Source organism: Lagenorhynchus albirostris, chromosome 14 (genome assembly GCF_949774975.1).
Source record: "Lagenorhynchus albirostris chromosome 14, mLagAlb1.1, whole genome shotgun sequence".
Lineage (NCBI taxonomy): Eukaryota > Metazoa > Chordata > Mammalia > Artiodactyla > Delphinidae > Lagenorhynchus > Lagenorhynchus albirostris.
Window position 1 is genome coordinate 51239880 of NC_083108.1, and position 15621 is coordinate 51255500.

General features: G+C 43.1%; 1 protein-coding gene across 1 annotated transcript in view; it reads right to left on the reverse strand.

Moving 5' to 3' along the window:
• Positions 1-15621, reverse strand: part of COLEC12 (collectin subfamily member 12) — a 186978-nt gene that overhangs the window by 155380 nt on the left and 15977 nt on the right. The window contains exon 2 of the mRNA XM_060121547.1: positions 14079-14129. Coding sequence (XP_059977530.1) covers positions 14079-14129 — 51 coding nt within the window. The remainder of the gene's footprint in view (positions 1-14078; positions 14130-15621) is intronic.

Here is a 15621-nt window from a genome sequence, read left to right on the forward strand (position 1 = left end):
CCCTGAGCTAATTCCTGCCCCTCCTCACTCAGAGCCCCAGACCGATGCAATGGTTTTCCTTTTCCTTTCCTGATTTCCTCTTGTCTGGGCTCACCTTCAGCACAGACCTCTAGGATATAGTGGCTTGCATTGTTTGCTCTTGTTTCATGTGAGTAACTTCTGTCCTGTTAACTTGGTGGTGATATCCCGACAGCAGCGAACATGAGTTACTATTCTGAATCCTTCCCAGCCCCTGAAACATATCAGGCACCTAATAGACACAGCATTTAATGACCATCGCTGGATACTGGATCCCAGCGGCAGGGCGCACCTCTGCCTGCAGGCGTACACAGGCGTACCTTGTTTTATTGTGCTTCGAAATTGAAGGTATTTGTGGCAACCCGTGTTGTCAGATGATGGTTTAGCATTTTTTAGCAATAAGGTATTTTTAAATTAAGGTATGTACATTGCTTTTTTTTTTAGACATAATGCTGCTGCACATTGAATAGACTACAGTATAGTGTAAACATAACTTTTACATGCGCTGGGAAACCAAAAAATATCGTGTGACTTGTCTTATTGGGATATTCACTTTACTGCAGTGATCTGGAACCAAACCTGCAATATCTCCGAGTGTGCCTGTCTGTGTCCCCTGAAGACAGGACTTACTGCCCCTTGATGCTACTGATGCTATTGATCTAATTTCATTCTGTTTCTTCTGCCTTGAGGATCTCGCCCACTGACTGCCAGGGGACTTCCTCATTTTAATGCCCCGCCCTTAAACAATCATCCTTCTCTATGGCTTCTCTGATCACGGGTTCCTCCCTTCCCTGCAGAATTAGTAACTTCAGAATCTGGGTCCTCTATTTCCTTTTAAGGATCTTTCAAATTATAGTATGATGATGTAGATGTTCTTTCCCCTTTGTTACACCATGAGGACTACACACACTGGTGCCATGTCTTAGCAATCCAATCCCGGGGTCTAGCACAGGGATAGGATATAATAGGTACATAACAGATATTTTTGAATTTCTTCCCCAATCCCAGGTGCCTTAGATCCAAAGCTCCTTGAACCTTTCATATCTCTGAAAGACGAATCTCTTAAAAACAATCACTGTGCTGATTTCAGCCAGATTTGAGGAGGAAAGCAATCTGATTAAATAGTTCACCCTGAAGCGCAGATGACTGAGTAACCATCTTCCTCTCTATAACTTCCTAGAGTATTTGCACTTCACAAGAGCTCTATAATCTTAACTAAGTTTAAGCACAAAAGAAATTCAGATGAAGCCAGAGGACCTTCCTAGGGTCTTTCTGAAGAAGGAAACAGGGATGTGGGCCCACCTCAGCTAGAGAATTTCAGGTGCTCTGTCTCTCCCCCTAATAGACCAGGAACTCTGTGCAACCCCCATCCCCAGGGTCGGCTCTAGTTGTTCTTCCTTCTCAGCCCTAGTCCCAGCCGTGGGGCATCTGTCCTGGCTTTGAGTCTGTGCCGTGGCTGGATGCTGGATTTGGGGTCCGCGCCTCTCCCTCCCCAGAATTCAACTTTGGAAAATGTTCTTGGTCCACACACAGACGCCGTCGGGGAGATGCCCACCAGGTCATGGGCATTGGTAACATTTAAGAAAACACCCTGAGTACAACGCGTGTTATAAGCACCCAAGCATATTACTCTTCTGTTCTCAAATGCTTGTTGAAACGAGGACCTGTCCTAAGTTCAATGACGAACAAAACGGACACTATCTCTGTCCCCAATGTACTTACACCAGGGCTGGGAAAAATACATTTTTTAAAAGTAAGAAATTATCAGAATGCAAGGGTTTGCTCCCTCCCTTCTTCCTGGAATCCCTGGCCCTTGAGAACTAAATCCGACTGTCTGACTCCCCCATCCCACAGCCTGCGGGACTCTCTGCTACCCCTGCTCTGCTCTCTCTTCCCCTCCCCTGTGGCTTTTGCTTCTTCCTTCTTTCAGCCCCAGGAACCCCAAAGCCTTCAGGTCTCCAGCTACATGCATATATACCTAAATCCACACAAGTGCCCAGCAGGGAAAAAAAAGACTCTCAATTTATCAGAATATCATTTCTAAGTGTTTGCAATTATAAATAGGAAAAAAAAATGTAATACTCTTCCTTCTTTCCTTCCTTCTTTTTTTCTTCCCTTCATTCAAATGCTGACTCATTCACGATTTTCAAAGTGAGGTTAACTATTTACAAAATGGCAGAGAGGGAAGGAATTGACCTAATAATTTCCCAGCTGGGAAAAAAAATCTAGCTCACAAGCTTTTTAAATATACGTGTTCTCACTTTACATAACTATAACCCCTGGTTCTCTCTCTTTTGTGTGTGTATGGGTGTGGGGGGGTGTATTCTAATATTTGGTCACTAACTCAGGAAGGTGAGAAAGAAGGCCTCCCTCCCAGGGGGCCTTCTTCTCAATAAGGGGCATGGCTAAAGAGAGATTTTTCCTTTGTGGATAACCAGTAGATTTAGGTTCTCATTCAATATGTCTTTCATTAACATGAGAAGCACAAAGAAAAAATTCATAATATGATAAATATAAACAGATCACTGAATTGAGAGAAACTGCCAGATTTTCTTGGGGATTATTAATGGAAGCATTATGCTTCTTATTAAATTTGCAGACACGTGTACCTGAATAATTACCCACTGATTTTATGAAGCTTGGAGGGAATAGAATCTTCCCTTTTTGAGTGTAGAAATCTAGAATAAAGTGAGTTCAAAACACTTAAGCCTAGAAAATGCTTCAATACTTCTAAAGTTATATGAAAGGAACATACAACCAAATGGAAACCCAACAATCATGAGATCGTTGACAAGTTGAACAAAACTAATGTGAAGAGAAGATAGTTTTCCATCTGCCATTTTTGCTAAATTTTGTATCAGATACCTGGGAAAATATGTCTGAAATAAGGGTACCAAAATACTTATTCTGAATTGTTTGAGTAAGTAAAAGAAAGGGTGAAAAATAACATATATTTTTAAAAATCTCATGTAGTGGCAGAATAGAGCCTTGGATCACATTATAGTTGCAAACCCATAACCCAGTATGGCCTAAAGAAGTCTTTGAAATCATCTACACCAACCCCCTTCCTTTGCAGACCAGCTTATTTGAGACCCAGAGAGTTTACATCATTTTGCAAAATTCACACAGCTAGTTAACTGTAGGAAAAGAAAGACTACAATTCTGATCTCCACGCTTCCAATTCAGACCTCTTCAAATACCCAGTGATGCACACACATGCACACACACACAGTATATACAGACGTGTGTGCCTGGGTAGACAGAGAGAAAAAGGGAGTTCAAATGAAGTACTGAACTCAATTTTTTTTAAAAATCTGGTTCTCTTTCCCCGATGAGCACTTATGGAACAGTTTCTAAGTGTCAGGCAATGTGCTAAGCATTTCACTTCCCTTAAATAATCTTCGACGTGCCCTCTCTCATGGGTAGTGTTGTTATTCCTCTTTCCATAACAAGCAAACGAGGCTTAGTGTAAATTTACGTGCTTGAGGTCACTCGGGCCCTCTGTGATCCTTATTCACTGTTTACAGGAGGTACGTTTTGGTCCATCAAAAGTGGACCAAATATGGGAACTCCCTGGCAGTCCAGTGGTTAGGACTCGGTGCTTTCACTGAGGGGCCATGGGTTCGATCCCTGGTTGGGGAACTAAGATCCCACATGCCGTGCAGTGTGGCCAAAATAAAAAAAGTTAAATAGTGAAGGATTCTAAACCAAATTATCTTACTACACATTTACTGAATTGTGTTTTCAATGCACAAAGCTGCTGTTAATAAGCAGAGCAGGTTTACGTGGCAACAGTTTGGTAACAGCTGGGTCCACAGCATGGACACCATCTGGAGACGGAAATTACCTTCCAACCTTCTCTCACCGGCTTATATCAAACAAGTTCTCACATCCCGTCCTGAACCTTTTCTGAGGGGCAAAGGACAGGGACTCCATATACGCCCTCTTCTTGTGCACAGATGGGAGAGGCGGGTGCAAAGGAGAACCCCCAACCTCATCCGGAAACCACTGAAGTCTTGCCAATACTGAACTTAGAACAGCAGAAAGAAGAGGCGGCTCGCACTCCGTCTGGCATGTGGTGCCCTCTATTGTGCCTTTGGAAATTCTGCGGGTGGGAGAGGAAGCAATTCGTAGGGTTGGCTGATATTTTTCTTTTATGCAAATACACCCCTGTTGGAAAACTCTGCTTTCCATTACACTTGAAATTCCCAAAGGCAAAAGGCCATGTCTTCCTTTTTTATTGTGCACGATACCCAACACATTATGGGTGGTTAATAAATGTCACATCACTTTCATTCTGCATTGACTGAGAATGACATTTTCCCAGGAGTTTTGCTTGCTTCAGTTTCTCAGCAAATCTCACAAAATGCATACATTTCCCAGAAAAAGGGCACTGTTTAAGGCCGGTGTTCCTTGCTTGAATCTCTTCCCCAGATTCCCATCAACGCTTCACTCATCTTATCCCTGGGCCAGTGGCTTTCCCCCCTGTTCTCCAGCTGCTTTACTCTCTTTTTCTATGCCCACCTGCAGAATTTATATGTAATTCTCTGACACCCTATGTTATATCACTTCCATCCCAAAGTGGCAGCCCTCTGTTCTATGTCTACCCTTTGACTCTTTGTGGGGAGCCTTTGATGAGGCTTATCATCTGGGCTATTCCTAGTATAAACATTTTTAGGAGAAAAATTTTGTTTTCATAAGGACTTTTATACCTGTTGTTTTCTGAGAAATTTTTTTAAATGCATTATAAATGTTGATAAGGAATAAAAGAGTCAAGAGCAGAGACCTTGTTTATTCATCTTTGTACCCCAGTTCACGGCAGTCAGTGAATTCTTCTCAGAATGAGAAGCATTCCTATTTCCCCTCAGTTGTTTCCAAAAGTGATTCAACAGTAGACTTCCATGTAAAACATGAGGCAGAACAATCAATACATTTTGACAATACATTATTCCTTATCAAATGGCCCCGGTCAAATATTAAATATGAGATACCACGAGGACGTCCTCTTACAAGTACAAAGTAAAACCCAAAGGGAAAGAATATGGTTCTCCCTCACTCATACTGCTTTGAATACTTGAGCTTAGACTGAAGATTCAAAATAAAAAACGTCAGCAATGATTTTTATCTATACAATTTCCTCCTTCACAGAACAAGATGGACATGTTAGAAAGGTTACTTCAAATATTAGAGAATAGAGGGCATCTTTAGGCATTTGGATAAGAATGTAGTCTGGATTTTTTGCCAGAACTTTTGCAGACTTTTAGTTCCATTCTCCTGTTTCCCAACAAGCCTAAAATCCTTCATCCTCATCTTTCAGCATGTGAAAGAAATTGATCTGTATATGGAAATATTTACACCAATGAAGAAAAAAATAAAAACACCCTAGTGTATAAAAGAGAAGACTGTTTCAATCAGGGCCAAATGTCAGTTTTCAAAAACGTATAAAAAGGATAAAAATGAAATATCAGAAGAAGCAGAAAGTGTTTATAGTTATGACTCAGAACAGAAGACCAATTTCACAATGTTTCCTGTGGCAGGAGTTGTATTCACTGAGATTTGGGACTGTCTCCTTTTTTTTTTTTTTCAAGTTCCTGTTCTAAAAAAAAATTGTTTCTTCCAAATCTGCTGAACACTACTGAGAAAACTAAGTTCCAAGAAAGCAAAACAACTTTTGTTCATTCATTTATTCATTCCCTTCTCTATCATACTGATCTCTGGTCTTTTGAAGGTTTCTCTTTTTATAAACTGTCAAACACTAAGAACTCTTGGTGCTTGAGAGTTCAGCACACAGCAGCTCCACTTATAACAAAATTCCAAATCATTGCAGCTATCTTGTGAATGAACTGAATTTTTCAACATGTTATATAAAACACGATAATTTTATATGTGGAACAAATTATAAATAATAATTGGTCAGATTACAATTAAATTATATTGTTATTTAATAATCATTCATCATCTAATTTAACATTAAATTATAAATGTAACAATATTACATGTTATACATATTATGTATTTATAATAGTCTACATTATGGGTATTAACTTATACATAATAACAGCGGTGAGAGTGCTTAATTCCTCACCATACATTTTGCCCCAAACGATGAGCCCAAGCCACCCAGGGCCCGCCCATTCCCTTTGTCCGTAACTGATTTAGGAAAAGACTGACTCAATGTTGGCCAATGACACGCGAGGAAAAGTCTCTGAAGGCCTTCTGGGAAAGCGTCCCTGCTTCCAAAAAGACGTGGGAACCCAAGACTGTCTGTCACCCACCTGGAACTGCCACAGCCACCTTGTAACCATTTATGTGACTTCTCATGATGCACCATTTGTGAGTCTTTTTGTGTGCAAGGCGCTGCTCTAACTTCTTGAGTTCTCACGAGAGTCCTACAGGCAGATACTATAATTACTCCCCTCTTTTAGACAAGCACACAGAGGCCCTGGGAGGTTAACTGGTCTGAGGCTATCTCACCTGTAAGTGGCAAAGCTGGAAGCTGAGCAGAGGCAGCTGACTCTGGGGTACATTCCCTCAGCCAGGAGGCTGCTACGTCACCTCCTGCTACGTTACCTGCAACGTGCTCTTAGCCCCGCCCGTACTCACAACCTTCCTTACAATAGATTCTTTGCTGGTGGCCACCAAGACTTTCAATTAAAAAAAAAAAAGCTATGCAAGAAAACAGACTCTTTTGATATTCCCTGAACAAAGTATGGCCCTTATGCAGAGCAGAGAATGCAGGAGTGAGGACAGCAAGATTTCTTTTTCCTTTTGTTTTTTTCCCCTCAGTCTCCGTATTTTACTTTAATTTTTAAAATTAATTTTTATTGGAATATAGTCGATTTACAATGTATGTTAGTTTCTGCTGTACAGCAAAGTGAACCAGTTATACATATACATATATTGACTCTTTTTTTTAGATTCTATTCCCATGTAGGTCATTACAGAGTATTGAGTAGCATTCCCTGTGCTATACAGTAGGTTCTTATTAGTTATCTGTTTTATATATAGTAGTGTGTATAAGTCAATCCCGATCTCCCAATTTATCCCTCCCCCCGCCTTACCCCCTGGTAACCATAAGCTTTACCTAGCACATATTCAAGAAAGGATATTGAAGAAAAGATGCTTAATGCTTTCTTTCACATGAAAATAGAAAAAAAAATCATAATCACGTGGCCATGTGGTGTTGAACAAATTTTTACTGGTAAGCAGAAAGATGAGGCAAGGAGGATGTGAGCTGCCCATTGAGAAGCTCTTGATGGAAAAGAAGGGAAACCCAGGTGAACACTGTTGACAGGGGAGATTGTGAATATTATCTCTAATGATAGAAAGTAGGAAATCTCAGGTTATTTAAAAGAAGTAATAGGCAGCAAACCCTTCTTCTCAGGTCTCAGGAGCCCCACTGCTTGACTGGAAGTATGGGGAGAGGGGCCACGTGAGCTGTTCTGAATCTCTTTGGCATCTACTTCTCCACATGCCGTTTGACCCCCAATTCTCATAAAACCAGAAATATCTACTCCATTAGGATTTGCAAAGCCACATAAAGAAGACTCTGCCACTAAGGAAGCAAACAGCTTTGAAGAGAAACCCCACAGGGGCACCAGTTCAGCCTCTCATCCTCACTTATCTCTCTGCCCAGGGTCAGTCCTTTGCCTGGCCTGGTACCCTTTCCATTTAGAGATGTTTGGAAAAGGTGCTGTTGAAAGGACAGCCTCACGCTGGGCTTCTTTAGTCATTCCCCACAGGAAATGATGGAAATTCCTGGCATTCTTATCAGGGAAAGGGGTGAACTCTGCTGGTGCCGGTCTGGAAGGGCTGTGCGGAGACGAATGCACGGAGCCGTCCTTTATGGTTGGAGGTAGATGACTTCAAAGCGGCACCTTCTCCAAATCCAAGATGAAGCCAGGCTTCTGGGAAGAGTCCGGGGAGAGCAAAGACAGGCAGCCTGGTCCCCAAGCCCAAACATTCAGAAGAGGGGGCGGCCAAGTGTTTATGTTGGGCAGATTCCCAGAGAGAGTTCATCATTCTCTTGGTCAACTCTTGGAACCCTCTCTACACTGAAAGCAGAAACTCACCATGTGCCTCAGAAGGAACCTTTCTTGCTGGTTAAGCATACCTGTGTTGCTATTTTTCAGAAGCCCAAGTGGTCCTCTGCACTTTCTAGACATTCACTTCCTCAAGCCCTCTTGGGAAGACACAGCTCCATGATTTAACTAGCGCCCCTGATTTGAAGGTTCATATGTTATCTCTTTGGAAGGCAGGTTAGGAGGTGCGGGGGGGGAATGATGAAAAAAAGAAGCAGGGTCGGGGGCGTTCTGGGGCAGGGCTGGGTTCTATTCCACACAGATCTCTCGAGCTGCTCCCACATGCCCTGCACTGTGCAGGTTAAACTGTTAAAAATATTCTTGCTAAGCCAAAATTATTGTCCAGGGGAAGAAAGCCTGTGTGAAACTGTAAGTAGAGGGAGGCCTATGAAGTTGCAGGTAAACAAAACTCACTTTTTCTAAAAAAAAAAGTCAAGAACTGACTCCAGTGAATACACTTAGGAAAAGGCATCTGGTACCCGTTTTTGGACTGTTACCCTTATGTAATTTTTCAGTAGTTCTCTTAGAATTTTTCCACTTAGTTTTTTACAAAAGATTTGAGTTCTACTCCACAGAATACGCTTCCTTGTACTTTTTGCTACTATTTCACAGTTTGCAATTTTTGAGATCTTATTCTCTCATAGCTATTAACACTCCCTATTGCTGAGCCCCAAGGAAGCACTTTTGTCAAAGCTTTGTTCGTCAAACACAAACAACAAATGTTTCCAGCTGCCCCCAGTTGCTCACTGTCAACCCTTAAATCTACCCACGACGTTCACAGACGGAAGGAACCACGTGCCTCTGATTCCTGCATCAGTCCAACTTCGGACATCCTATTATTACACCAGGTCCTATTCCAAAGATAACACAAGAGAACCCAATGCAACCAATGAAACAAAGTCAGTCTTGTCCCCCCATCCCGCTTACCCCCAGCACAGAAAAGGGGCAAAGCAGGCTCCAGAGGGAGGGTAAGGGACACCCAGGGTGGTACTTGCCATTAGGCTCCCACACTGCCCACCACGGTGCTGGGGCAGAGAGAGCCATGTCCCCAGGCCTTCTCGCCTCTCCCAGCTTTTAGCAGGAAAGCAGGGGATGTGATGCAGCCAGAATCCATGAGGCTGCAGGACATCAGAAGGTTCCAGGGGCTTACTAAACCCTAGTTCCATGTTCAAGCATCAGGATCAAAAGGTTCAAGAAGGAATCTGATAATAGGATATTGGTCAACATTTATGGGATCCTCACAGTGTGCCAGGCACTGTGCCAACCCAGCAGCATGTTTAATTCCACAACAGCCCTATGGAGTTGGCCTGTGATGACCCAAATGTTACAAGTGAGGAAATGGACTTCACAGCTTTGGATAATCACGTGCCCAAGGTCACACAGTTGGTGAGTGCTGGAACTTGGATCCAAAGCCACCCACCTGGTTCCAGCACCCACACACCCAACCACTGCACCCCACTGCCTCCCGAAAAGATGACAAGCAGTCATCAAATAGGAAAGATGGCGCCTGGCCTGTTGGCCTCATGGAGCAGTGGTGAATGAAAACTACATTAGTACATACTTTGGGAAGATACAAGTGATAAGCAAATGTGAGCTGGATTTGTTGCAATCTTTTGTACGTGGGTTAAAAAGCAGGATCTGGAAGTCACCCCTCTTCCCACACTTCTCCCCTTCTCTGGAACTGTGATGCACTTATCCCTTGGAGCTGAAATGACATTCTTCCTTCCTCCTACTCTACCATTTAATGGAAAAATAATTTTTTTAACTTGAATGCACTCATATTAATCACATGATTAATCAGGAGATTTCAGAAGACATTTTTGGAGCAACTTATCGCAAATTCCAAATTTTATGAATTCATATTTGTCCCGTAGAATATGAATGAATTCTCTTTCCCTTTCTGCTAACTATAATAATTAAGAATACTAGAGCCATGTGTGATATTTTTGAAGAAAACAGTAACTGGGAAATAAGTAGAAAGATATCATTGTAGTATAGATCATATTCTATCCATAGAAAATAAAACTTTATATACTGGTACCCCATGTTCCAGAGAATGAACTCTGCCAAACTGTAACTATAGTTACATCCCAAATTAATTAGCTCTGCACACTGAGGCCAAGAAACGCTGACCTGCAGAGCCTGATGAAAATTTGAAAATGCTCACTTCCTTAACCTTTCAAAGTTTCCCCTCATCAAAACTTTCATCAGAGGAGCAGATAAGTGCAAACCCACCAGATTTAACTCCATCTCTTGTCCAGATACCTGCCCAGAACCTTGGGAAAGGGGCTAACAAGCAGGACATATAGAGAGATGGAAGAAAAATAGAAGCCTTGGTTGAGACCCAAATGCAACAATGAATTCTTGACTAGGCAAGGGATGACCATCTTAAAATAATACCATCCCATAATAGATTACTGGAGATGATCACCCATTTTGCTCTTTATTAAATATTATACTGAATTTGAAAAAGGACAGTATTTTTACATAAACAAGCCTTGACTTTATGTAGCATATGCTTCTGAATAACTATATATCAATAACTTTGGAAACAAGCTACCAATTTGCTAAAATAGTGGCCCTTTTGCCCTGCAAATAATTAATCCCTGGTTCATCTGCAGCCTAAATTCAAGCTGTGACCACTGTATTTGCACAAACAAGACATACCTAAAATTAGACAATAACTAACCCCTATATGTTATCCAGTCTATTTTGCAAAAGTAAAAGCCAGTGATATTACCATGTTCATCCTTGTATCTCTCTACAGGAATGAGATTTCAGACCTGTCACCTTTTGATATTTGGCAGTGGCCGGACCAAAATGTCTGAAGAGTGATAACAGCCTCAAATCTCAGGAAAGTGGCAACACCACCCTTGTTTTCACAGTGCTGCAACTTGGAAGCACTGGTCCATCTGCTATCCTTCTCAGTCTCACCAAAGGCTTGTGAGGTAGACTTACTACTGTGGCAGGTGTCACTCTGCCCACAGGGCAGATGCAGCACTGAGGCCCACAGTGTGGAAGTGACTGGTCTCAAGTCACAGGAGTAAGTAGGGGCGGGGCTGACAGGACTGCCTGGTCTCCGGACGCCTCCCACTCACCACCTTTCACCAACTTTGTCTTCCTTTAATGGTTAACGTTGAATCATACCTGAAGGACTGGGTTCCTGCTGCTTTCAATGACCAGCCTTGGCCACACCTTAGGAACTAGAAACCCATTTACCTTCTATAAAACCAGGTGCAGAGTCCTAGGCCCTGTGAATGTGATGAGGTCTCCCTGGTGGAGCCAGACTGGTGTCCAGCCCACTTTAAGATTCCAGAACTGCAGGGACACTTCTAGGACACAGGAATTGAGAGGTCACCTCAATCTCACTGTTGGACCCTTCCTCAAAATTACACTAGCCTGAGAGTTAGAAGACCCAGCATCCAACCCAGCTCCGGCTAACCTGCTTGAGCAAGGACTTGATCTATCTGGGCCTCACCTTCCTTATCTGTAAAAGTAAAGGCTGAGGGACTTGCCTGGTGGCGCAGTGGTTAAGAATCTGCCCGTCAAAAAAAAAAAAAGAATCCGCCAGTCAATGCAGGGGACATGGGTTCGAGCCCTGGTCCGGAAAGATCCCACATGCCACGGAACAACTAAGCCATGTGGCACAACTATTGAGCCTGCGCTCTAGAGCCCGCGAGCCACAACTACTGAGCCCACTCACCTAGAGCCTGTGCTCGGCAACAAGAGAAGCCACCGCAATGAGGAGCCCGCACACCGCAACTAAGAGTAGCCCCCGCTCGCCACAGCTACAGAAAGTCCATGCACAGCAATGAAGACCTGACGCAGCCAAAAATTAATTAATTAATTTTTTTTAAAAAAGTAAAGGCTGATATAAATCATCGCAAAGCCTCTTCCATTTCCAAAATTCTACTCCACCCCTATGCTGGATATCCATCACTGTGCCTAAAAGCTGAACCCAAGAATTCTCAGCCTCGGGATGTCTCTCTCATAGCTCATTCCAAAGTTTCTCTTTTAATTTCATTCCTCTCTTCTACTTGTGCCACTTGGTATCACTCTCTCCACGTCTCCCTGGTTCTCCAATATTTGTACGTTGTTATCATGTCTCCCCTCTGAGTCATCAGTTTATGGTTTCCACACACAACTTAACTACCATAAATTAAATCCTTTCAGCAACTTACTATGTTTTTGTGTTTTCCACCAAATCCCTGCCCATCTAGCTAGTTACAGGATCATGAAATTTTATATAAAATTTCTCTCAAGGTCACTCTTTTCTCTTGGTTCTTCATATGTCTACCGATTTCTGTGTAGAGATTTGAAATCTGCTGATCTCCAAAATACACAGGCACGTCAACATTTATTCTGCCTTATCTTTACAAGCTTGATTTTCCTCTTTATTTCTGCCTTTTAATTTCTGTTTTGTTTTTTCTTTCCTTTATAATGTCTGGTTTCCTCTTCACTCCTATGACAACCTTCAGTGAACCCACGATGGGAAAGCAGAATAGCACATGGTACCAATGCAGAAACATGTCATTGTGCAGATAAAGAACAGTAGCATGAGGGAGGGGAGAGCACAGTGGGCAGAAGCCTCTCTGCCAGCACATGGAGGGGCCGTGGGCTTCGTGCCACTGCATTCTCACTTTAAAGCCCTATTTTTTTTCCCAGAAAGAAATGCAGAAGTGTGTATCCAGAAGAAAAATGCTAAAGCAATGAGGGAGCCAGAGCAGCTGGGGGATGTTAAATTTAATCAAGGTCCAGCCAGGATTTTTTTTAAGCAACAGGAAGTAGGTTTATTCCCTTTCATATTCTCTCTCTCTCTCTCTCTGTCTCTCTCTCTCTCTCAGACACACACACACTCTCATTCTTTTCTCCTCTATCCTCTATTCCTCATTTCCTCTGACCAAGGCACAGAAACGGGCTGGACAGAAAAACCTCAGTTCCCTTGAACTGTCTTTGGAACTTTGTAATGTTTTCACTGGCAGTTTGAGGCCCAACTACAGATCCTGGGAAGTGTGGTCAAAGACAGAAGAGCATCCGTGAGTAGGCAGAGAAGCGTGGATTAGTTCCCTGTGGCTTCTGGGACAGATCACCACAAACGGGGGGGCTTAAAAGAACACAGATTTCTTCTCTTACGGTTTGAGAGGCCAGAAGTCTGAGATCAGCTTTAGTCGGCTGAAATCAAGATGTTGGTGGGGCCGCATTCCCACCAGAGTTCTCTGAACAGAAAATGTTTCCTTGCCTGTTTCAGCTTCCAGTGCCCACCTGTATCCCTTGGCTTGTGGCCCCTTCCTGCACCTGCACAGCATATCACTCCAATATCTGTTCCCATCATCCCATTGCCCTCTTTTCTCAGCAGTCAAATCTTCCTCTCCCTCCCTCTTATAAGGACAATTGTGCTTCCACTTAGAGCCCACCCGGATAACCCAGAATAACCTCCCCTGCTCAAGCTCTTAACTTGATCACCTCTGCAAAGCACTTTATGCTATATAAGGTAACATTCAGGTTCCAGGGATTAGGATGAGGATATCTTTAGGGGTCACTGTTCAGACTACCTTGGAGCACCTGTGTCTAGCTGGGTTCCTGAAAAAAGTCTTCCTCTCGTTTCTCCACTGACACTAAGTTATGAATATGGGGCCTGAGGAAAAAGGGAAAAGATGTTTTCTAAATCTCAAAATAGAGAAATGATTATCTTGTCACAGATTTACCTTTCCCACCATGTTTTGCCTGTTAAGCCATCAGGTTTGTACTCAGCCAACCCCCCTAAGCATCCCATCACTTCCCCATGCCTGGGCGTAACTCCTGTCCCAATAGCCTCAGATTCTCTGAGAAATCATCCACCTGTTATACAGAAACTCAATTTCCAACCAGAATTGGGCCTCAGAGCCACACGTGTTCATGTGTGTCAGAGGTCCAGCCATGGTCATGTTACCATATCCCAGATCAAGCACAGAGAAGGAACAGATCTTTGCTAGAACTCACCAAACCGCTTGTAACCGAAGGAATGCACCTCCTCCTCCTCTGCGAAGTCGTCTGCGGGAGAAGAAGAGACAGAGCATTAAGCACAGTAAGGCCGGAAGTGCAGGGTCAGTGCTGGACTCAACTTCAGCCATCTCCACCTTCTCCACCCTCCCCTCGTCCACCATGCTCCTCACAGTGGCTGTCCTTCTGCTCCTGGAACATGCCACGCTTTCTGAGAAACATCACAGTGTCCCTGCACTGGCTGTTCCCTCTGCCTGGACTGCTCTTCCTCCTGTACCTCAGGTGACTCCTTCTAATTCAGGTCTCAGCTGAGGTATGGTATCTTCGAGATGCCTTTCCGGACCAGCACCCAGCCACTCTGCGTCAAACCATCCTATTTTAATATTACTCTCTGGTATCATCCTCATTTATGTGTGTGTGTGTGTGTGTGTGTGTGTCATCGTGCATGCTGTGAACAGAATTTTTTTTCTGTCTGACTTCATGAATGAATCCCATGTACCTAGAATGGTGCCTGTCGAAGAGCAGAGGCTTAATAAACTTGGGTGAATGAATGACTGAATAATCAACTGTCCAAAGGGTCGAGTTATCTTCACGTAACTGAGCCTAAAGCCCTCCTTTGCAGATGCCAGGCTCTGGGGTCACCTCTTCCACCAACTGTGGCATCTCAGGAGCCCAGCATGCCTCCTGCAAGGACGGCCAAATCCTTCCCCACTCTCCTTCCACTGGATAACTGGGACGGATGATTTCCCAGTAAATGCATTTCAAAAGACAGACTTGCTTGGGAATTCCTGAAGGTAGGGAACTGGAAACAAGGGCAATGTTATGGCAGCCACGCTTTCTACCAAAAGCCCAAATCCCCCTCCTCACATGGACACGATGCAATTCCTATGACACTGATAACGAACTTGTCATTTCACACATCTGCCAGGTGTGGGTGTGCAATTAAAGGATACTTTTGATGACAAGTCAAAGTGCTAAGACCAGGCCTTTCCAGGGAGACGTAACCAATTCTTCTTTTTGTTTTTCTTTTCTATTATGGTTTATTATAGGATATTGACTATAGTTCCCTGTGTTATACAGTAGGAACTTGTTGTTTATCTATTTTATATATAGTAGTTTGTATCTGCTACTCCCAAACTCCTAATTTATCCCTTCCCCACCCCCTTTGCCATTTGGTAACCATAAGTCTGTTTCCTATGTCTGTGAGCCTGTTTCTGTTTCATAAATAAGCTCATTTGTGTCACATTTGAGATTCCACGTCTAAGTAATATCATATGGTGTTTGTCTTTCTCTGTCTGACTGACTTCACTTAGTATGATAATCTCTAGGTCCGTCCATGTTGCTGCAAATGGCATTCTTTCACTCTTTTTTATGGCTGAGTAATATTCCATTGTACACATGTACCACATCTTCTTTATCCATTCATCTGTCAGTGGGCATGTAGGTTGGGTCCGTGTCTTGGCTATTGTCCAACCAATTATTCTTGGGTTGATCACCATCACTGCACCAGCACCCAGCTTTCCCCCCACATGCAGTTCAGTTC